The sequence below is a fragment of the Cygnus olor genome, chromosome 7 (genome assembly GCF_009769625.2).
Source record: "Cygnus olor isolate bCygOlo1 chromosome 7, bCygOlo1.pri.v2, whole genome shotgun sequence".
NCBI classification, from domain to species: Eukaryota; Metazoa; Chordata; class Aves; order Anseriformes; family Anatidae; genus Cygnus; species Cygnus olor.
In genome coordinates, this window is record NC_049175.1 from 21,314,146 (window position 1) to 21,338,649 (window position 24,504).

Sequence of the window (24,504 nt, forward strand, 5' to 3'; positions counted from 1 at the left end):
TTCTTGTAATGGATAATTTAATGTTACACACTAGATGAGTAATGTTCCTCTGTTGCTGAGTGGGCCACATAGCTTCAAGTAGTGGTCATCTTCATTAGACTATGCCCAATCACAGAAGTTAACATTCGAGTCCAGATGATCCAGGTATGCTGGATGTTCTGTGCATGTCTAGTTTGAGTATATAGTGCATGTTTCAGTTTCATCCATCTTAGCATGATTTTTCCCCTTTATCTGTGACAAGTGACTGTGTCTACAGGTACTTGAGTAAATTTTTTCAAATACAACTATGCCCCTAAATTCAGGAGCACATTAGCACTCCTTAGGATGTTTCCAAAGATTATATTATTGAAATTTCACCAAAGCCTAAACTCTCCATTTTCACTGGTAGATTCTTACTCTTCACGACTTTGTTCACCAGATTAGACTTCACTCTACCTAGATCTGTAAATTGGTTGATTTTGGTGGGATAGCTATGGCAAGTTTAAAATAATAATAATAATAATAATTAAAAAAAAAAAAAAGCATAAACACTTATTTCTGTTTTGAAACTTCTGTGCAGTGGATGATGCTTTTGCACAGACTGTCAAGGAAATATTTGGAGGAGAAGCAGACAAGAAAAACCTGGTGGATCCCTTTGTAGAAGTTTCCTTTGCTGGAAAAAAGGTAATAGAGTAAATACCTGAATCACTTTATTTTAGTCATACTCCTGAGAACAGAATTTATATGCCAATATACATTTTTAAGCTTACTTAAATTATGGAAATAAAAAAGTATTAGCCCTAAAGTTCACTTAGTAGAATGAGGACAAACTTATGAGGTATAGTAGAATGGGTGCAAAGTTGATGACTAATAAAAGGAATGTATGACTAAATGCTAGGAAATCATGTATGCCAGATTGCTTACCTACTGGTTGTTCCTGATCAGTTTTTGTAACTGATGGTGCAGATTTTTCTGGACAGGTTAACAGCATTTGTGCATTTTATGACGAATATGCTCCTCAGAATGCCAAATTTGAGCTGAAGCCCAATTGCACAGCCTATATTCATAGCTAGACAGTCTTCAAGAGGAAAAATGATAGTCCTTTATTATGTTATATAATCAGGTCAACACCCCCAGTAAACACAGGGAATCTTCAGCAGACATTACCGATAATTAATATAGTCTTTCCCATAGAGTATGTTCTTCATCCTTTCTAAAATCTACATAAAATAATCTGGAATCAAGTCATTCCTGCGTCTTACTTCTCTGCTGTGATAAGAGATAAGTACTAGTGTGAAAGCATCTTTGTTGTAGCTAGTAGAAATAACAAGTTTTTTTCTTTTTAAGGTGACTCCAGCCTCAAGTTTAAACACAGTTTCAAAATTTTATTTTCCGTCTAATAGTCATTAACATTGTATATGTAGGTCAGTTTAGCAGTATTTACCAAATGAAAGCTGATTGGAGCATAAACCTCTCAGCATTCATCGTTAACTACTATTCCCTCACTGATTAGAATACGAATGATCCTAAATCATAGCTAGTATATGCTTTTCTGTCTGTTTTATCTTTGATGTGCTATATAATTGATTTTTATTTTTTAGGTTTGCACAAACATAATTGAGAAAAATGCTAACCCAGAGTGGAACCAAATTATTTATCTTCAAGTCAAGGTCAGGTTTTTTCTCATTTCTTTAGAAAATGGGCATTCTTTTGGAATCCAGGGCATTAACATTACAGAATTGAAATAAGTAATGGGTTGTTTTATTATCATTGCTTTTTTCAGTTTCCTTCAATGTGTGAGAAAATAAAGCTTGCAGTTGTTGACTGGTGAGTTATGACTTAATCAAAGCACTAGACAAGATAAATTATATTAAGTGAAGTCTGGTTCTGAGTCAGGTGTTGTTGGAGTCTCAATCTACAAGAGTATATAAACAAGTGTTTAAGTAATTTTAATAATATGGTTTCTTTACAATAGGTGTGATTAGCATAATATGGGAGTATTGTTACTTTTGTACAGTGAGCACTGAGCGCTATTGCTAGTTAGGTGATAATGTAATGTTTCTAATACATGCACTTGTCAGTTTTCTTTCTTAGTTTTGTGCCCACTAACTAGTTCATTAATGCTTTTAAAAAAATTTAATTCCATTATATTTTAAAGTAAAACTCAAATGTCTGCTTCTGTAAACATTTGTCTTGCTCATATCATCTTCCTATTCATGTATTGTTGAATGCTATTCAGAACATTAAGCATACTTTGAGTTCTGGTTTAGGTGGTTCAAATACTAGTAAGCCACAGAGTTGCTATTCTTTCTGTATATCTGAGTGTACTTATTCAGCATAGTTCTGGGGAAAAGGCAGAATATATCACAGGGCTCTGTTTTGCACATTGCTGACTACTTGTACTCCTGAGAAGCAAATGATTTTTTTCAACAGAGCTCCTAGGTTGGTTACTGAAATTCTACCAGGTTTTTAAAGAGTTTTACAGTACTTCACGTGACTTCCTCATGATACAACTCGCTTTTGTAACTATCAATTAAATACCTTCAGTTAGTAATATTAAGGCATTCCAAGTGATATAAAATGTGAATATACCATCTTGGAGTGCCTTTGTCTTGCGTCTATGTAGGATGGCCAGCATTATGTTTAACTAAAATCTTTCTCTTTTTGTAGGGATCGTCTTACAAAAAATGATGTAGTAGGAACAACATATTTAAGTCTCTCAAAAATTGCTTCTTCTGGAGGAGAAGTTGAAGGTAACTGATTCAGCTATCTTCTCTTGTGTTATTAGGAATAGCAAGGGTCAGTGCTCCTAAGAAAATATAGTTTCCAATAGTTTCTCAGTTCTGTGGCAACAAGATAGTCTATTTCCAGAGTTTTCAAAACAATGCACATAGAAAACATATAGTGGGACTTTTCAAGGTAGTAAAACTTTAACATTTAAACCACATCATCATCAAATTGCAGTAACTACCTCAAAAATCAGTTTTATTTATAAAGGTAATCAATCAATCAAGTTTGCAAACCAGTTCTTTCCCAACTTCAGAAAACCATGTAATCTCTGTGCCGTTAGTGAGATGCATACATTTACTAAGATTCTTACTACAACATTTACAATCCAGAGTTACTGTTTCATAATCACTACTTCATTGGGCACTAGCAGACAAGATTTTTTTTTGCCACCTTATAAGTCTGTCTGTGCTACAGACAGAGAACCTAAAAACAGGAGAATGTTCCTGAGTAGTTAGCCTGCAGGAATGATGTAGAACCATCTGCTCATTTCCTTTGTACTGCTTTCAGATGTTGGGGGGTGGGGGGAGGGGAGGAGGAGTCGGTTCAGTCACTGCTTTGATCAGCAGCTTTATATAAATTGCCACTGCCTCTCATCATATGAATGCTCCACATAACTATTAAGTAGCCCTTGTTTTAATAGCTTCAATGAACTAATGGAATGTCTGCAATACTATGATTGCAGAGAATTAGCTTACATGCTTCAGTTTAGGTGACTAGATTTGTAATTTCATAAAGATTAAAAGGCAGAACTGATTAACTGCAAGAGAACAAATTTTGTTAGGCAATTTTTGGGAAATATTAAATACATTTCCTGTTATTTTTCTAATACAATGTTGTGAATGTTTTATTAATAATTTCTTGGTGATCTACTTCTATAACCCCATCTTATTTTTATATCAGGATCTTTCATACAATTGAGCCAGCTCCATGACAATGATTGTGTTACTTTGCCAGAAGAAAATTGTGTTGTCTTTTTAATATACATAGTATGGCATATTAGGTGTCCATACATACTGACATGGTTAAACAGACTTAACATTTATTTATATGTGTACATTAGCTTGTAGGACACTGACTCAAAACCATTTCCACAATAAGGATCTAAATTACTGTTTTTTCTGTTGTGTTTATGAAACCCATATGATATGTGCATGTTGTCTGAAAACAGACTAGTTTGTCCTTGAGTTGGTAGCTATGTCAGGAGTTTAAAAACAAAAGGAGTGGCTCCAATCCTGCAATGACTTGAGCAGGTATTTAATTATCTTATCAGATGGAACTGTATTTTCAGTCAGATAACTGCAAGCTTATAATCCAGTCCCGTTCGAAGTATTTTCTGTTGAAAGTACAACTTTGTGCAAACATTGTTTTTGTGTATCCCACACACAACCAGAGGCAAAAGCAAAGGTTATAGAAAAAGGCAATGAGAAGTTAAAGATAGAAGGGCTGGGCTGTTGGGGAAAATTCAGTTGTGAAGAAATCGCTTGTGCTACTCACACAAGTATGTAACTTGAACTGCTGCTGAGTCATACCTTGCTTATGAGTCTAAGTAGATTCTCTCTCTTTTGAAGTTCTGACATTGGAATGGCCGTTTTCATATAAAATCACAGTTGATAGTCTTTCCAGGAGGTCAACGCTTGAAGCATGTTCTGACTTCAATGGGATTAGGAAGCTGAGCTAGTCTACAGTCTTCAGTAAATAAGGACATCCTAATGGGCTATGAAATGTAGTGGTTTTCTGAAATGTTCTTAAGATTTTTTTTATAATTGGAGAGGAGGACTGTACAAATCTGAAACAGGCAACAAAACAGTTATCTCTTGTGTTAGCTATATGCTTTTTTCATTTTTTTCTTTGGAAATGGTACAAGAAAAGTAGTACCTTCGTTACTGTAATCAGGAAACAAAATTCTAGCCCATTGAATTTTATTTTTTCTCAGGCCTTCAACTGTATTTTTAAAGCAGAGGGCTTTTGGTTGTATTTATTTTTTAAATGCTATTGTCTCCTGTCATGTAACATCTTCTGTTTTTATAATATAGAATTTTCATCTTCGGGAACTGGGGCTTCATCATATGAAGGTTTATATCTTGGTCTGTTACTGATTTTTCTTTCCATTGCCCAAACTGAGAAGTATTGCTTGAGAAAACGCATCATCTTAAAAAATAAAATAAAATAAAAAAAATTGTGAAGGGATTCGCCATTGTTATTAAAAAGTATCAAACACTGCTAACTTTATAAAACAGTTTTGGCACTGGAACTTGTTTGAAACTATTTCTGTTTGGCTGGTGCTTCAGGCTGTGTTTTAGAGTTGACTATGCAGTCGCTTCAATTTTAAAGTGCTCTAACAATGGCTTGCAATTTTTAACATAGCAGTGAGATCAAAACTATGCTTCCAGCTGGAGAGTCCTATAGAAGTAAATAACTGCATAAAATAATTAGTGCTTGCTTTGCTTATGCTTAGATAGCTGTATAAGTTTGAAAAATGAAATCTGATTCTGTTACAACTTGTGGAGAGATGGCTCGATGTAACTGTATGGGTGGGTTAACATGCAGTTCAAAGGTAACAAGCACATTCATCCACCCAAATACTTCGTTTATAACTTTTCTTTCTTAATAAAGTAATTTTAAATTGAAGATCGAAGTAGTGTTTTGAAATTGCTTTCTGTAATGAGACCATAAGCTTTCTAAAAAAAAAAAAAAAAGGCAAAAGAATGCAAGATAGAGAAGTGCAAATCTTTATTTCATGTTTTGCAGATTTTAAATGTCTTTGTTGATGGAAAATTGTATCAAGACATGACATAAATTATTAATTTTTATTATTCATTTCTGTCACTTGTTAGTCGCTGTGGCAGTCATGGAAGGCATAACCCTTTATTTTCACTTTCTTACCTCAGCTATCCTTTGCTGTGATAAATGTGTCATTCATTGCGCTGCAGATTATTCTAAGTGATTTATGTTGCAAGGTTTAGAACCTGACTCTGATCTTTTTTTACACCGGGATCATTTAAACAAGATGAGTTAGGAAACAGCAAGAAATAGAATATAGAATCTTTCCTGTTCGGTCATAACTATGCAGTACTTTTCTTAGCTGTGGAATAAAAATAGGATATAAAATGGAGCTTATTGTTATAGTAATTAACTGAGAATTAACGGAGTTTGCAGACTTTCAGTCTTGCATGAATTCTAACTTATTTAAACGCTAGTTTGTGCAGTATTCTGTGTTGTAGCAGTTACAGAGTCTGCAGTAGTCTGTTTTACCATGAAGTATAACCACAGAAAAAAAAGTATACTACATTAGAAACAGTAAGATTAATTTTGCTAAATACTAGATTTTTGTGATATGGTATGCATCTTTATTGTAGCTGTTTAGCGAGAGCAGCAGTGACCTGTGCACTTAAGTGAATGCAAATGTCATGTTACTCAGTTTCATTTATTTGTATGAGATGTTTTTCCATTAACATAAGAGTATACTACTCTTTCACATTAATGAAAACCTGATATTTGGAGTGGGGCAGAAGTTCTGTTTATTCTGTGGGGTTTTTTACTGCATGAAGTAGTATATAGTAAATATTGTACAAGGACAGAGGAAGTTAGGAAGAAATACAGTCATTGATATAACTACTTTAAATTCATATTGCATACCCAGAAATAGCGTTCTTACTTCACTAATAACTAATACCTGACTAATATCTAACATTTGTTCTGTTGGGTTTCAAAGTAACGGTGATTGCTTTTCTGGCTCTGAATGATAATTAACAAAAATAAAATGTTGATGTTTTCCTGTTAGCAAACACTGGAGAAACAGAAGTAGGCTTTTTACCAACATTTGGGCCTTGCTACCTAAACTTTTATGGAAGTCCAAGAGAATACACTGGATTTCCAGATCCATATGATGAATTAAACTTTGGAAAGGTCAGTTTCTTTATTCACTGTTTTTAATAAAAGGATTAAACCCAATTATTTTTAATTAATGAATTCATTCATTTTAATGTTTGTTTCACATTATGCTACCTTTGGTGTTTCTTTTTGAATAACAATTTGTATTTATGATTAGCAAGATAGTATGACATAATATTATCTTTTTTAATGTATTTTTTGAAGGAGCAGCAGTGGTTTTGGTGATTTTCACTATCTGCATCTCTACATTTTATAAAACTGGATTAAATGTCTCGTTATTTTACAGGGAGAAGGAGTTGCTTACAGAGGGAGAATTCTGGTTGAGCTATCAACAGTACTTGAAAGCAAACCTGTTAATAAAAAGTTAGATATGATTCCTAATGATGACATACTGGTTGTAGAGGTAAATTCTTGTTTTACTGTCACTGTTGGTAATGGAGATGTGCCTCGTCTGGTTAGTTTTGGAGAATGGTTTGACTTAAAAATTGAAGCAGTTGAGTTGAATCTTAGAATTAAGAGGTGCTTTTTTATGGTGTGGTTACAAAAATGTATGACCTTGGTAGCATGTTGAGACATTTTTATAATCTCAAACAATATGTTTTTATACAATGTATATATTTTTGGTACATCTCAGAAACTAGCAAAAATATTAAAATCATTATTTCCATTGAAAAAAATATTACCATTTTCTGTGATAGTGGATTCTATTTTAGAAATATGTCAGTACAACTAAAAAGGTTCTTGTTGTAGAAATACCAGCGCAGGCGAAAGTTCTGCTTGGCTGCTGTCTTTCATTCTGCTACCATGCTGCAAGACACTGGCGAGCCTATCCAGTTTGAAGTTAGCATTGGTAACTATGGCAACAAGTTTGATACCACCTGTAAGCCTTTGGCATCAACAACTCAGTACAGTCGTGCTGTTTTTGACGGTAAGGATGCTGTTGGTATGGGGATAAAGCCATGTAAAAGCCTTCTTTGAAGGTGCAGGGTGTTTATTCTCTAGCTTTGGAATAACAGTTCTTACCCCAGTAGAAATTACTGAAAATGTGACAGAAAATAATGCTTGGTTCCTCATGGCTTTTGATGAAAAGTTACATTTTGTTAATAAACACTGCAAAGCCTACTGATGGTATTAAAGATTTTTTTGTAGAATTCAGTGAGATCTTTAACTATGCACTAGATGTAGACAGGAAAACTGGCAAGAAAAAAATCACAGTATTTTACAGGTATCTAAAAGCTAGGGATTAAGATGGGAAAATACCATCAGAACATTCTGATTTAAAAAATAATAAAAACTTACCTTTTTAACCAAGGGTCTGGCAGCCTAGGAGAAAACAACCTACCCAGATCACAGAAAAATATGTTTTGGCTTTAACTTTTGTTTTAGTAAATGCAAACAGTAGGAATTTTTTTTTCTGCCTATTAAATGAAGTGATCAGTTTTACTCTGGTAAAATGATTATTTAAATATTTTATTTCAGAGAAGCACATCAATTTTCTATCAACGTCAGTAAGTTACTGAATAGAATAATTAACATATTAACAGATGATTTATTGATTTAAAAAAATCCACTGAATTTGAAACAATTTGAGGTAAAAGCTTAACATTCAGCAGATGCTGTGTTGGCTGAAAAATTTAGATCCTTTGATAAGTTTGGACAAGCATGTGCATTCATCATGAATTATAGTGCATAAGTGAAAAAAAGAGCAACATGTACAATGTACAGTATGTGTCCCTGCCATGAGTTCTAACATACAGATGTTTCACACCAGGTAATTATTATTACTATTTGCCATGGGCGAACACAAAGCCAGTGGTAACGCTGACTTCCTTTTGGGAGGACATAAGTCATAGATTAGACCCTGTGAATGTAATCCTAAATATGGTTGAAAGACTGGTAAGTAACTTTCTTTTTGCTGATATGGTTTTCTGTTTTTCTCTTTTTAAAAAAAATAAAAAATAAAGAGGTATAATCAAAAGTGACATTGTAAGCAAATTGTGGAACATATTTTTTTTTCTCTTTAATTCATTTTTTCCTATTCAAAATTAAACATAGAACTGTGCCACAAATGGCACTGCTAATCATAGTTGTGTATTCTGGCAAGTCCCAAGGCTCTCATGCTTGAATCTGCAGGAAAGTCCCACAGGAAGGAAGTCTTCTTAGTTAGAGGCATGTTAATGTTGTATAACTGTAATTGATTTGGAAATTAGGTGCAACACTATATAGTGTTAAATACAGTGTGAAATAATATACAGAGTCCTCTTAAACATGTATCAGGTTTGAACATCTTAGTCTTTTTTGATTTGGGATTTATACATACAAATAAGTGAGATCAAATAAAGTCTTAAAAATTGAGTTGACTATAATATCACAATGGAAGTTTGTAAGTGCAAATCCTTTCATTTAAAATTCCACAGCAATCCAACTTAACCACCTTAAAATCAGGAATGCAGGCTAAAATTTCTGAAAACCGATTAGCTGAGATGTGGTTGAAGCTGATTGATGAACTTACAGAAGATATAAGGTAAAAGTACCGCGTTCTTTTTTATCTCTTGCCTTATCGTTCTAGGCCTGCTTGGAATCTTCTCTGTTGCCTTTACTAAGTCAGAAAACAAATTCTAAGGACTATAAAACTGATTACTGCTATGAACTGACCTGAAAACTGCAATTCTAAGTCTCTGAAAGTAGTAAAGCAGCACAGATATTGCCAGTGAAGTCATCTGTCTAGTTTTATAATTCTCCATTCTTAGTCAATGACAGCAGTAAAACAGCGTATCTTGAAACAAACACAAAAAAAAAAAAGGTATTGTGCAAATGTGAAATCGTGGCACTCTGCTATCTGTCACCATACCTTTAGAATTCCTCATGTACATTTTGTTTACCTAAATTTCAAAGTTATTTGTGAAACTGAAGAAGGAAGAAATTCCACTATTTACTGGTAAGCACAGAACAAAAAAATGTAAAAGCAGTTTAGAGCTTAAGGGTCATAAAGATGATGTTTTTGAGTAATCCTTTAGTCAACATGTCTGTATGTATGTATGGGAGTGGTCAGAGAAGGCAATACGAGTTGCCACCTAGGGTTTAAAAGGAGGAAGGAAGGAATTGTATGAGAAAAAGAAGGAGAAAAGGTAAGGAAAAATGAAAGACCGGTTATTATTCATTAGAGGAAAAAAGCAAAAAACATGAAATGAGAGAACTAATTCATCAAGCTGAAGAGCCAAAACAAAAATGAACATAGGAAAAAGCAAATGCAATGGAAGCTGATATACATTAGCAAAGAATTTTATTATAGAAAGCTTATGTCAAAATATAAACTAGTAACTCTATAGAATGCATGCTTTCATACAGAAAAATCAGAGAAAGAACTGACATACTTTAGGAAAGCAAAATGTGAAGGGCAAACTATTGTTGCATGGAGCCATCTAGAGAATGTAGGAACTCGAGGCCTTGTGTCAGTTATAACATGCCATCTTCTGACATGTCTGCACTGTTATTCAGGCTATTATTTTATTAAATAGCATTAGCACCCAGATGTATCAACCACATTAGCTTCCTACTGTTTGCAGGATATGGTGCCCTTTATGGTGTTTTCAGGAAACACATGAAAGCTGTCCCAAAGGTATAATACCCTGGGTTGAATTCATGAAAAATGTTCTTTGTCATGTTAAAGTTTTAAGTAGAGTAGGAGTTTGAGTTTTCAGTGCACCATTTAAACCTGAAATGTGATGATTTTCTGGAAGTTCTGATCTGGTACATTTGAATCAAGTGTAAATACTTTAACCCAGGGCAGGTAGCATTTGCATTCAGATTAGCAGAACTAACTATACTGGTAAGTGCAACAGTCAGTAATAAGGTTTTCCGGAGTCAGTCAGAAATACATGACTTGTTATTAAAACTAGGTCAAAGGAGTATCATCCTTTCCAAACTTGGCAGTGTCTCTGGATTTTTTTAATTGTTTTTTTAATCATCATATTAAAGACCTCTTAATGAAATCTATTGAAGGAATACAGTCATTGGTCTTTGAAAAGCTGCCTTTTCCTCAAACTACCACCACCTCAAAAAAAAAAAAAAAAACTAAAAAAAAAAAAAGTGTACTCTGCCCTCTAGTGACTGAAAGTTCTGTGTCATGGATTTGTTTTAGAGTTTTTCCACATTTTGTTGCCAAAGGGACAGCTCTCATAATCATAAATACAAGCTGTATTTTTATATTGAATTTCTGAGAATTTACATTTCAGTGAAAGAAAAGATCCTAATCTTGGTCTGAAGGAACTCATTCAGGTGTACGTTCTGAGACAATTTTCTGATTTGCATATACAGGGAAATGGATTTTGCTTGATTTGGTTAGCAAAAAATACATTAAAGCATAAACCTCAAGCTATTTTATATTCATGCTTCCTAGGTAAGCACAGCATTTCCGTTGCTTACTGTAAATGCTTTGTCAGTTGGAAATCTCTGCAGAAATAGATGCAGAGACATTTCTAATTCTTGTGGTTTTCAATCAAAGAAAATAGTAGCACTCAATCTCTTGCTGCTTTATGCATGTCTACATTTAGTGTATGGCTAAATAAAATCCACTTAGATTATTAACCACGATAATAATTTTTCTTTTTAGTAAACCATTTCCCCTCATAGAAGGCAAATCTAATATTACAGTCCTTGACACTCAGATAGAAAAACTGCGCCTGAAGTCTCTCAAACAGATTGGAGAAGCAGCAACAAGGATGAGAAATGAAGCTACTGATGTGAAAGCCACTCTGACAGAAATTGAGGATTGGTTGGATAAATTACTGCAACTGAGTGAAGAGGTTAGTACTATACAACATCAGTGATTCAGGTAGTTTAGAAGTAGCCATCCAACACAAACTGGTGTGATGTTCACTGCTGATCAAGCAATATCCCCTCTGTTTAGAACAGAAATTTTAGATGCTGTGAAAGTAAATATGTGCGCCTCTGTAATTAGGATTTACTTGAACGTATTGTTCTTGATTGTTATCCAACTTCACTGAGAATGTATGTTGGGAAGTAACCACTGACTTGTAGAATTAGAATAGACTCTTACCTGTACAAGGCAGCAGTATTTTGCCCTTTATTTTCCTCCAGATTTTCAAGTCACCTTGCTGGTTCGGGAACTGTAGGATATATGTAGTACTTCCGCAGCTCATAACTTCTAACAGTTTTTTGAATTTTCAGTAACGTCTTAAGTCTTAAACATCTGTGTTATGCTCTCTAATAATTGGTTTTCATGACATTATAGAAATATTTTGTTTTTTCTTTGTCATTTCTGCTTTGATTTTTTTATTTAAAAAAAACTTCATTTGGAAGGTAGTGTACAAAGGTGTGGACAACGCTGCAGAAAAAAAAAAGTAGTATTTGTCTTCTGCTAAAAGTCTTAAGATCATCTACCCTTAGCATGCAAGCATTACAAGCATTTAAATGTGTACCACATCAAGCCAAATTTTTAGCAATTGGAATCGGTCACTGTAAATGAATTGGGTCACAGCATATTTCTAGATAAAATTTCAAAAGATGTAGGAAATAAATCTCTTAACAAGAGCATCTTGTTTTCCAGCAATCTTAATGGTATTTTCAATGATTGTTCCAGAACTATGTATTGCATTACTTGCAAAGTAAAACAATTTCCTCCATTTATCATTAATTCATGTTTAGTATTGATTCTTAAATGGGAGATCCGTTTGACCATAACCAGTCTACGTTTCTGTTGTCTAAGCATTAGGTTAGTTTAACTTCCTATTAATTACCAACTTTTACTTTCTTTTCCACGCAAATAATCCACAGCCACAAAACAGTATGCCTGATGTAATCATATGGATGATCCGAGGGGAGAAAAGACTGGCTTATGCTCGTGTTCCTGCACACCAAGTGCTGTATTCCACCACAAGCCCTGAATCATCTGGTAAATATTGTGGAAAGACCCAAACAATCTTCTTAAAGGTACTTTTTTCTTTTTTTTTTTCTCAAAATCATTTTGTAGCTTTAACTCCCTGAACTGCAGTGTTGTGTGACGTGCACGTGGAACATGCAAGCAAATTCTGAACAATGAGGTATCAAAATTCTGAGCAGATAAAAGCCAAATGCATATAGTTTCTTCAACAAATCACATAAATTGTAATGTAAACTTTGTCATAAGCCAGAGTTAGAACAGTCATTGGCCCCTAACTGTGATGCTTTTTTGGAGAAGCTCAGAATTTTGATAGGGCTTTTAAAGTGCTATTGGAGTTGGTGGGTTTGGGTTGGACGTGAATGGAGACTTTCAGAGGGAAGAATTAGTGTAAGTCAGAGAAGTTCCATAAACCTATTCAAAGTTTTGTATGTTTTTCTGCATGTACTGTAGAGCATGTCTACACTCAGAAGTTCCTTGGTACATCTCTCTGCATTAAGTCTTATTCTTGAATAGGAGTGCCTTTCTCCAGTTAATTGATACTGTTTCTAAGTGGTATGAGCTTGACCAGAAAAAAGGCAATCTGACTGTGGAACAATAGCATTTAGAGTTTGTTAATGTACTACTAGTTACACTGCAGATAAGTCCATATTTTAATGATCTTATGCAGGACCCTTAATCACGTGTGTTATGATGCACTGCTTCTAAGTTTGGTGAACCATTCTGACTACCTGCTGCATTTCTAGACTCTCCAGACAAAAAAAAACTAAAATTTAAAGTTGCCATCTCAATTGGAAAACTCATTACTGGATGAAACTTGGGAGGGGATATACAGGAACAGGGATGATACTAACGGTTACTGTGTTTGGTTTTCACATGTCCCGGGGAGGTACCGTTTAAAGAATGTCTTCTTCCTGAACCATTTTATTAGCTCCTTTGGAGGAGATGCAGTACAGGAAGAGATCAGTAAATCATGTATTATTACTCATATTTCTGTGTTATTGTACATATTTTACTGAAAGCTACAATACCTGCATAACATAACAAAGAATAACCTTGTGTGTGTGTGCCAGTACCCACAGGACAAGACTAAAGATGTCAAAATGCCTGTGGAGTTGCGAATTAACATTTGGCTTGGACTGAGTGCAGTTGAAAAGAAGTTCAATAGCTTTGCAGAGGGAACGTTCAGTGTTTTTGCAGAAATGGTATGTCTGTCATTGCTTTCTTACATGAAACTTGGATATGAACTTCTGGAATCCAGTGAAATTTGAGCTCTTCTGAAATTGTTTTGTGTGCTTGGCAGAAAGGGAGAGTAGGATTTATTATCCTGAAAAAAGCACTGAAACAAGTAGACCACATTAAAGGCAATTAATGATCAAGGTCATTGTGCCTACCAGGTGAACTTCAGTAGAACAGATTCTGAACTGGTTAATCAGGTGAAAATCTGGATAACTCTGGTGATTTCAAAATGCTTATTTTAGATTGGTATCAGTGTAATTAAGATTGAGATCTAGAACATAATGTTTTGGCATGCGAATAACTTTCTATATTAATTACTTCAATTCTCTACAAATGATACACGGATACAAGTGTTTTGTTTGTTTTTTTTTAATAATGGTTCTTTTGTAGGAGCAGAAAATTTATCAAAAGTTGACTGTTACATGAAAAACTGGTCAAATGCAGTAGATTTTGCTGACAAAAGACTGTATCATAAGTCAATGGTAAAAGCTAACAAAAATTGGAATAAAAATACTTGAAGCAGTCTCACATATAATACATATTTTCTATGATAATAAGCTGTAAGCATCTATTCTCTGCCTCATTGCCTAATGGCACATGTAATCTATATCAGTTGATGAAACAAGGCGTTTTTACAGAGGCTTGTGCCACCATTACACCTATACTTAAAATACTTAGTCGTTCTATAGTAAGTAATTTACAATAGGCAATGGATTTTCAAAGCCATTTTTTATTAAGTGTAGGGGTTTAAGAGGCTATGTAATACCGCTTTTTTTCCTCTTAATACAGCAATCCAAAATTTTTGTAGTGATAAAAGCAGAAAACTCAAGACCATCAAAAACTAGGAATAATACCATTAGCAGAAAGGGAAATATGCTACATAACCTGTGCTGACATCGGAATTGTTTCCCCAGTAACTTCCGTAATAAGACTGACCGTTATTTTCAGTTTGGCATGTTACAAAAGAAGAGAGTATAAATAGGAGGAGGTTTGAGATGTAAAAGAATGAGAGGATCATACATTTAGGGAATGGAAGAAACTTTTGTTTGAATAATGTAAAAGAATTAACAAGCCTTTAGTTTGGGGGGAGTTTGACTGTAGCTGTAGAGATGCATTAAATTGAAAAGATAGTGTAGTTTAGCAAGGGAATCATTGTAAGACAACATAGGAGAAAATCAAAGGAGGAAATTAATGAAGGTAGTGCAGGGAAACGTGGGAAGGAAATACTTCACTTCAGAGAAACAAAATATATAGTAGAATGTTTCAATTGTAACACATGTAACGTGATGTAATACATCTTTTTTTTTCCTTCTAAAATCTCTTTGTTGTTCCTAAAGTACTGTTTTATTCTTTATTCTCAAACAGTATGAAAATCAGGCTCTTCTTTTTGGAAAGTGGGGTACCTCAGGACTTGTTGGTCGCCACAAGTTTTCTGATGTCACAGGAAAAATCAAATTGAAAAGAGAATATTTTCTACCCCCAAAGGGCTGGGACTGGGAAGGAGAATGGATGGTTGATCCTGAAAGAAGGTCAGATTCTTTTAATTTTATACAAGCGGGAATAAAGGAGTTGACCACAGAGTGTAGAGGAAAACATCCCCTCTCTGTTTTCTTCACTGGGAGATTTTTAAGCTGAACTTTTTAGGACAGCAAAAGGCAGCCAATAGTCAAAGCCATGTAATAACTCTAAAGATACTATAATGTTTTAAAAAAGTAAATCACATGACAAAAAGAATGAATCTACTTCCTAGGACCAGGTTACATTTTAAAAGTATTCACGTGATAACAGGCGTATTGCTTTTATATTCCCAGTGTCTCAGGGCCCCATCTTTAAAATAATGGATAATATTTGTCTTTGCCTAGAAAGCTATTGTGAGGATCACTTGTGTGAGGTTCTCATGTCCTGCTGAGAAGGTATCAGATAAGACCCTTAGGTAGATTGATCTTCCATAGATAGAAACTTAACTCAGACATCTGGTATAAATCTGAGGCCAATGTATCAACACTATTATAGTATTTGCATGGTTGTTCACGTACAATAGATGATTTTTTGTGTTTATTTCGCTAAATGTTGCAAAGGTCCATGGCCCGTATTAAACAACAAGTCGCAAGTGATTTCTCAGAGTGACTTAAGGCAGGGGTTATTTTCAGAGCCCAAGGCTGTGGCGCCATATGACTCTTCCTCTCCTGGCAGATCTCATTCATGAGGTCTCTGTCCTCCCCAGCTACAGCAGATTCGGTCTCGCTCAGTCAGAAGTTTTCAATGCCTAAATTGCGCCTGTTCAGCCATTTGCACTGCCACACTTTAAAGTGGACTGGGTAAACAAGTTGTCTAAAAAACAAAATCCAGCCTCCAAAAAGATGCTTTTTTCTTAAAATGAAAGGTTCACTCCATTTTTAATTCTTGTTCTGATGGTAAGGAATACACGGGACAGCTGTTATAGGAACACTCTGCAGGAAAATGTGTGCTATTTGATCCACTTTAAAATCACGTGCGTTTGTAGGTATGGATGTATTTATTTTCATGTTATTTCAATGAATAGTCCGAGATGAATAAAAGCAATAGCACATTTTCTCAAATAATTGGAAGGAAACTACTGTTAAAATGCTCAAGTATGTTTATGCTTCATACCTGTTTTTATTGGGCAATAATCTGCATGGCCTTATTTGAACAGCAGATGGCATTTCGGAACGTATTTTAGTGCTTTCTGAATCCCAGTTAATCACAAGTGGAAACAAAGACTATTTTGTGTAAATTAATGTTCTCTCATTTATTTTACTTGCAAGTTAGAAAAGTATTAGCCAATGGATTACTCACCTTGTCAATAGTAGAAAGAGGATAAAATTAATAACGCTGCCCAATTTTAGTGCGTACTTACATAAAAATTAGAAATGCATGTAGCTGTCATGCAGTTTGTTTTTCCCTGCATTTAAATGTATGATACATTTACTTTTTCCAAGAAGTGTTCAAAACAGATCCTGAATACTACAGCAGTTAAACACTCCTGCTAGTTGCTCATGAGTAGCATTCCTCCTATTGCTATATAAACAGACCTCAGCAAAGATGGACAATCCAGAATTCCAGAATATACATTGTTTCTATATATTCTTTGTAGCTTGCTTAAATATTTTTGTTGTAATACTGTATTTACTTTGAGCTTGCAGTTTGTTGACTGAAGCTGATGCTGGTCATACTGAGTTTACTGACGAAGTGTATGAAAATGAGAGTCGCTATCCAGGAGGGGAATGGAAAGCAGCCGAAGAGAGTTACACAGATGTGGTGAGATTTATAAATTAATACTTTTCACTGAAAAAGAAGGTTTAAGAGAAGGAGTTCTATGATTTGCTACACAGTGTATTTCATCTATTAAAGCACAGAACTGTTGTGTTTTATCTACATAAAAGAATGGAGAAAAGGCTCCACCACCACGTGAGTTCATATGTCCTCTTGGATGGATGTGGGAAGATGATGCTTGGAAATCAGATTTAAATCGAGCAGTGGATGAGCATGGTAAGATTTACTGTTCATATGCTATGTAATGTATTTGTAAGTGTCTACTAGAGAGCGTATCATATAATCTAAGAAGCTGTACACTGGTTTTGACTGCAGCAGCAGATGAGAGTTTTGAGTCAAAAGCTGTGAAAAATTAAGCAAGTAAAAAGGCTAATGTGAACAATGGTCTACTGACATGAGAGGTTCCACATTGGAAAGCTGGATGTATAAACAATGTACTTGGAAATAGAACCTATCCCCGTTTGAAAGAAGTTTCATGGTTTTGCTGTGACTTCTACATGCTTGTTACTTACACTAAATTAAAACTGTTACCAACTTAGGAAATTGCAATGTAAACAACCTCATAAGACCATAACTTGGATTCTACAGCAACAGGAAAAAGCAGTCTATCCTTCATAGCAAACTATTTAGAGGATTTTTATTTATCGAAGAGTACTCATGGAACTGGAACCTCTGATAGAGTTCTGCAGCAACATTTTAGTAAGAGATCAATCTCAGTAAAAATCAGAGTCCTAGATACCTGGCAATTGAATTCTAACATGCAGAGCCAAAATAAAGTAACAGTTTCACCAATTCTTACATATTTATGATCAGAGTTCAAATTGTTGTTTATTTAAAAGCCAAGCTGCTGGAGTTGCAAGAGCACATAAAATGCCATCTGTTGGAGAAGATCATTCTCTAGCTATTGGGCATTTAAGGTTTCAGTATTATAGAAGCACAGAATGGCTTAGGTTGGAAGGGACCATAAAGACCACCCAGTTCCACCCCCCCCCTGCCATGGGTGGGGACACTAGGCTGCCCAAAGCCCTACCCAGCCTGGCCTTGAACGCTGCCAGGGATGGGGCACCCATGACGTCTCTGGGCAGCCTGTTCCAGTACCTCACTGCTCTCATTGTGAAGATTTTCTTCCTAATGTCTCATATAACCTTACCGTCTTTTTTTCAGGGACTGTAATAATAGGACAAGACTTTAAACTAAGAGTCCCTCCCCCATGTTTCCTGTGGTCCCCCTTTAAGTACCGGAAGGCTGCTATAAAGTCACCCTTGAGCCTTCTCTTATCTAGGCTAAACAATCCCAACTCTCTCAGCCTGTCTTCACAGGACATATCAAATAGCTCTTTGTGACTAAATCTTCACCCTCTGCAGTTAAACTACCACTCATGCTTTTCTTATTTGCATCTTGAATGTGTTTCTAGAAATATAGTAACTATTCAATTCTTTTTTTTAGGATGGGAATATGGAATTACTATTCCTCCAGACTCTAAACCAAAGTCATGGGTTGCTGCAGAGAAAATGTATCATACACACCGACGACGAAGACTGGTGCGGAAGCGTAAGAGGGATCCAGCTCAAGCAGTAACAACAGGAAGGGTAACCAGAAAAGAGATGCAATCACAGATTGTATTTCTTGCACATTGCAATAGTGTCTGCCAGAGCAATTCCCCCCCCCCTTTTTTTTAATGATATTTATACAATACTGTGGATAACAGGGATTTACATCTCCCAGGGGGTGCCATCATATGAAGATCAAGAAGGATGGGAATATGCTTCCTTGATTGGCTGGAAATTTCACTGGAAACAACGCAGTTCTGACACTTTCCGTCGAAGACGATGGAGACGAAAAATGGCTCCCTCAGAGACACACGGTGCAGCAGCTATCTTTAAACTCGAAGGTGCTTTGGTAAGGAACACAATATTAATAAAGTCTTTAAAAGGTCAATCTGTTAATTTTCAGTAGATAAGCAATTAAATACCAATAACAATTTAATCAGCTATTTTAGTCCCTGAATCATACATTGATATATAACTGGGGAACCAATGCAGTTTATATTATTTATATTTTTTTAAAGTTTGAAACAGAGCACTGAAATAACTACTAAGGCTTTTGAATAACACATTTTATTACTTGATTCTTCAAATTATAAATTATTTTTATTATTGTATTATGTGAGACTTTGATCAAAAGGCAAAATGACTAGATGTGCCTTGTGTAAGTAAAGTGAAAAGATGGCTCAAGCTTTCCCTGCACATAATTTAAGTGTATTTGCATGTATAAATGACCAAGCACAAGGAAAAAATAAAGTATAGGACAAATCAGAATATTGTGAGTCATATTTCATCAAAATATAAATATACCTCAAGTTTCCAGGTTAACACAGCTTCATAGGTAAGCTCTATTTACCAAGATACAAATTGGAGTGAATAACAGTAAGGCACAGCCTTAGAAGAGAAGGCTCGTTTGTTTTTTCTGAGCTGATGATTTGAGTATAGCATTAATAAAAGTTTGCTTTTCTTTTCCTTAGCATGTTTCTCTTTTTTGCACCAAATGTCAACCCGTGATTCACTGATAGTATTTTCTTTCTACACTTACTTTGGTGCCACAGAGTTTAAAAATTTCCGTTTCTCTTTTGACTACAGTGTCAAGGTGGCTATCCTATTGCTAGGGTAGCCTTAGAGAACTTCTCTGCAACAGGGCAGTGCAGAAAGACCTACAACCTCTCCTGCAGTAATTGCTGAGAGGTAGCTAGTGTATCTCCAGCAATAAGACATTCTGGCAAGGAAGATGAACTGACTGGATCTGATTTCTGCACAGCTTCAGTGGCAACAAGAAATTACCTTTGCATGAGTAAACATCTTTTACAGTACATTTACTCAGGAAGGTAAATTTCTCCTTATCCTGGAGGAAAGACTGAAACCTGTATATTCTCACATATAGTCCACTTTTATGAAGTGCTTTCTGCATTTGTAAGCATGCAGTGACTTTTTTTTTTCTTTACATAATTTTAGGGAGCAGACACTAGTACTGATGATGGTGAAGGGAAAAGTTCAGAGAAAACCAAGGAGTCAGCTATGAAAGTGTTTGGTGCCAATACGCCACTTGTTTCTTGCTACTTTGACAGTAAGTTCTTAATAATTCCTTTCTTATATATCAATTCTGCCTCTTTTCAGTCTCAAACAGGATTGTGATTCTTTGTGTTTTACATCAAGGTTTATACACCTCATGCAATAATTACCATCCAATTTTTGATCAGGCTCTGTTTAGCTTACTAACAAAAAATCCAGTTGGTAATTTCAATATGTCAGTCTTCAGTTCATATTATTATATAAATGATAATGTATTTTATATTATATAATATTATATATTATATACAGTTCATATTTTAATATAACAAATGGAATAAGGTAATGTTATGTGGATCAAGTAATCTCAGTTTTTTCAATGCCACTCAGACATTAGTAAAACCTCTATGGGGCAGGAATTCTAAAGCTAAACATTGCAACAGCTTAATTTTAAGCTCTATTAAAAGATGCAATTTTAGCAATAGGATCCTTCCATAACAATGCAGGGAGCTAAGCCAGCAAGGACAATATATGCACAGTTAATCTTCTGCTGGTGTAGCTCACTTAATCAGCTAACTCCAGGGTCAGACCAATGCCTGACCCAGCGTAAGCAGGAAGACCACATAGGTCAGTCAGCAAAGTGAACAGAACAGTAACTTTGTCCTGCTCGATTGGCTAAAAATGCCTTGGAATCCCCATGATAGGATTCACAGAAGTGGGAACACTGAGGTGGGAGCCACCAGTGTTAGGAACAGAGGCCAATCCAATGCTTCTCCTAAGACTCAAAATCCTTTTTGAGGATCTCTAACTGGAACATTGGTGTTTGTTTAGTAACTACAGGACTTGATCTCTCTTCTGGGAACAGGTGCCCAGATTCTTGTCTTCCAGAAGCTGAGGAAGTAATCTTGCTGTTTCTTTCAAGTAATGATCACAATAGGAGGAAAATAGCCTCTTTTCCTGTGAAAGTTCAAGGATTTCAGCTCATTGTGGATAGAGTGGGTCAGTTTTTTCCAAAGGTCTGAAAGGGTTAGAGATGACATCCTCAGAGAAAATCTGTAGTAACATAGCCATACGTTGTCCTGGGTCGGGACCTCCCTCATGTCCTCATTTTGAGCTATTCCACTGTGCCTGCAACAATTTTATTTGTTTATTTATTTTTAATCTTTTAGTCAGAGAGGGATGCAATTAGAATAATTTTCTAGAGCTAATAGCAAAAAGTGTGAAACCCTAGGTCCCTGCAAGTGCTGTAGTGAATACTTATATTATGTACTGGAATGCCCAGTTCTTATTGGTGTTTGGAGGAGCTAGACTATCACTGTTTCAAACAAGAATTTTTGAGTAAAAGGAGTTTTAGATGATCATTCACTAAAAAAGCCTAAATAGCGTTAGTATGTTTTTTCTTCATTTCTGCTTTAAGTTGTTATGGTTAAACAAATTTTCACAGGTGCTAGTGCATTGGTACTAATACACTTATCACTAGCAAAGAAAAGCAGAAATTACAACAGTGCTTGTGCTTTAGTTAAGAAAATGTTTAAAGTGTTTGTATATCTTAAAATAGCTTAATTTCAGAAAAGATGTCCGTGTAATGCATTTGAACCTTTTATTTATTTATTTATTTATTTTTGATACAGGAGTATATATTTACCACCTTCGCTGTTATGTCTATCAGGCAAGAAATCTCATGGCTTTAGACAAAGACAGTTTTTCAGGTATGGAAAAATCCCACTAGTGGTGCAAAGAACACTTTTGCAATGAACTATTAATTTGATTTACTTACAGAGTATCTTACATCTGTAAGTTCTGTGCATAGGTCCCAATTACTGAAACTATGCCAGGAAAGATGACTCAACTTCATTATGTATGAACCAAATCTAGTTTGTACTGCCCCAGATGCTGCCAAGAAAATAAGTGGTCTGAATGTGCAGCACCTAGTGCTGCCAATGGAATTCTCAGTGAGGGAATGGGAATCCATTGAGGTCTGAATTGCCCATGACCAATCCCTTTCCCCATGCTTTAGCTTCTCCTTCTAACTAAAGCATACATGCTGTTTCTAAACTGTCCTGAAGAAAGTTTGTACAAAGCAAGGATGAAGAAAGCTGTGTGGCTGTTATGTCAGCAACTTCCTGTCACTGTCCAGTATTTTATATTAATTAATTACTGAGATGAATGTTTAGAATACAAAGAACAATACAAAGAGAAGATAATAAATGCTTCTAATTTATGTATGTAGAACTCAAGATGGGTACTTTAGATTTAGCCCACAGATAAACCAAGACGGCTGTGTTTTATTTTCCTCTAAAACTAGTTTGAAGAGTTAGCCAAATTTTATAACATTCTGGTCAGGTACCTAGCCAGAAGCTGTTGAAAATAATCTGAAGATAATCTTTAAATTAACCTCAAATTCATAGTAATTGCAATTTGTACAGGAACTGTTAATAATAAGATGCTTTCTACAGAACTCCTGATGATTTAAAGACTTGCCAAACAGTGGACCAAGACCACTTTAATCATTCAGCTGTTTCATAGGAAAAGGTTGATATAAATAAGCATGTTTGAAATCAAAGCCTGATCTCAGCAATAGAGCCTGGGAGAATGTGATTTGCCACTAACGAGTCAGAACTGAAAAGATCTCCCTGTATTATTTATGGGTCAATACAGTTGTATATCAATGAATACAACAAGATAAGCTTCTACAGACCGTGTTTAAGAGGAGCTTCATATAGTTAATGTTTCATTTTAGTTTTCAAGTTCACTTTGTGATTTGCAAGGTATTTTAATGACTTGTATAAAGGAAGCTATTTAGTAGTCAAGTAGAATTTGCTCTACTAAATGCAAATGATGTATACAGTGGGCTTTTTTATATAGAATGGCTTATAAAACTGGTAATGACAGAAGAGAAGAAAAATAAGGTATATAAAATATATAAAAAAATAAGGAACTGTATTTGATAATTGTGCTTGTGTGGCTTACAACTTCATAAGGTTGTGGTTGTCTGTAACTATATACTTTCAATCTTTGTATAATATTTCAGATCCGTATGCTCATGTTTCTTTCCTCCATCAAAGCAAAACAACTGAGATCATTCATTCAACTCTAAATCCTACATGGGACCAAACTCTCATATTTAATGAAATTGAGATCTATGGTGACCCACGGACAGTAGCTGAGAATCCACCTAATGCTGTTATTGAACTGTTTGACAGTGACCAAGTGGTACGTAAAAGCTTTTTATGTTGATTGTATTTATTATTATTGTTGTTGTTCTTATCATATTTGACAGTAACATTAATGGCTATAATTACTATTTTTTGATTGCAGGGTAAAGATGAGTTCCTTGGAAGAAGTGTTTGTTCTCCCCTGGTGAAGTTGATCCCAGAAGAGGATGTCACACCAAAACTGCTCTGGTATCCCGTAATAAATGATGGCAAAGCTAGCGGAGACATTCTTTTTGCTGCAGAACTTATTTTGAGGGACAAGGTATGTACTTCTTATTATATTATGTATGTATATATAAAATCATCATATATATATATATATTCTTTCATAGTGAGTTATAATATGAAGAATTGTCTTGCAAGATATTTCATTTAAAGAAGGGGAGAGAAAATAGTACTTATATATGTGTCTTAACAGGGCGGCACCAACCTTCCAATTCTTCCATCGCAAAGAGCACCAAAGCTTTACATGGTACCACAAGGAATCAGACCAGTAGTTCAACTCACTGCTGTTGAGGTACTGTTTAATTTTAAAGTAACAAGTGCAGTCATCTCATCTTCTAGATAGCAACTTTGTTTGCATCGAGGGGAAAAAAAAATCATTATGAGAACTATATGTGGGACTGTTTTCTATAAGCATTTTTGAGTTTGATTTTTTTTCCATTAGCTTTCCTAGTAAAACAACCTTGAAATATTTTGCCAGTCACCCTTTATTACTGAAAAGACTTCATTTCTTCTTTCCTACTTTTTGAGCATCTTTTTGAGTATCATTCTAAGCATATTGATCTCTCTCTGTCTTACTTACATTGAATTTTATTTTACAGATTCTGGCTTGGGGGCTGCGGAACATGAAAAACTACCAATTGGCACCTGTTATGTCTCCTAGTCTCATTGTGGAATGTGGGGGTGAAATGGTGGAATCTGTGGTGATCAAAAATCTCAAAAAGACACCGAATTTTCCATCTTCTGTTCTCTTCATGAAAGTTGTACGTTGCTAAAAACTATATACCAGCTATCTATAGCAAAAACAGTTACACCATACTTTTAAAGGTGAAGGATTTGTTTATGTAAGCACGAACAGAAAAACTTGCATGTCCTTTTTTGACTTAATATAAGCAAGGCACTGAGTGTGACTGAT

The 24,504-nt window shown here is 35.1% G+C and overlaps 1 protein-coding gene across 8 annotated transcripts in view; it reads left to right on the forward strand.

The window, feature by feature from the left end:
- The window catches only part of MYOF (myoferlin), a 70,132-nt gene that overhangs the window by 29,384 nt on the left and 16,244 nt on the right, over positions 1-24,504 (forward strand). For 6 of the 8 annotated variants that reach the window (XM_040563418.1, XM_040563417.1, XM_040563413.1 and 3 more), the window contains 24 exons: positions 560-663; positions 1,581-1,649; positions 1,763-1,806; positions 2,650-2,732; positions 4,803-4,841; positions 6,551-6,675; positions 6,947-7,063; positions 7,411-7,588; positions 8,432-8,556; positions 9,078-9,184; positions 11,273-11,465; positions 12,457-12,612; positions 13,633-13,764; positions 15,164-15,327; positions 16,963-17,077; positions 17,203-17,308; positions 18,539-18,681; positions 18,818-18,991; positions 20,098-20,209; positions 21,783-21,860; positions 23,183-23,364; positions 23,470-23,628; positions 23,785-23,883; positions 24,191-24,352. In XM_040563418.1, coding sequence (XP_040419352.1) covers positions 560-663; positions 1,581-1,649; positions 1,763-1,806; positions 2,650-2,732; positions 4,803-4,841; positions 6,551-6,675; positions 6,947-7,063; positions 7,411-7,588; positions 8,432-8,556; positions 9,078-9,184; positions 11,273-11,465; positions 12,457-12,612; positions 13,633-13,764; positions 15,164-15,327; positions 16,963-17,077; positions 17,203-17,308; positions 18,539-18,681; positions 18,818-18,991; positions 20,098-20,209; positions 21,783-21,860; positions 23,183-23,364; positions 23,470-23,628; positions 23,785-23,883; positions 24,191-24,352 — 2,966 coding nt within the window. The remainder of the gene's footprint in view (positions 1-559; positions 664-1,580; positions 1,650-1,762; positions 1,807-2,649; positions 2,733-4,802; positions 4,842-6,550; positions 6,676-6,946; positions 7,064-7,410; positions 7,589-8,431; positions 8,557-9,077; positions 9,185-11,272; positions 11,466-12,456; positions 12,613-13,632; positions 13,765-15,163; positions 15,328-16,962; positions 17,078-17,202; positions 17,309-18,538; positions 18,682-18,817; positions 18,992-20,097; positions 20,210-21,782; positions 21,861-23,182; positions 23,365-23,469; positions 23,629-23,784; positions 23,884-24,190; positions 24,353-24,504) is intronic. The other 2 variants (XM_040563415.1, XM_040563414.1) reach the window with 1 other exon arrangement.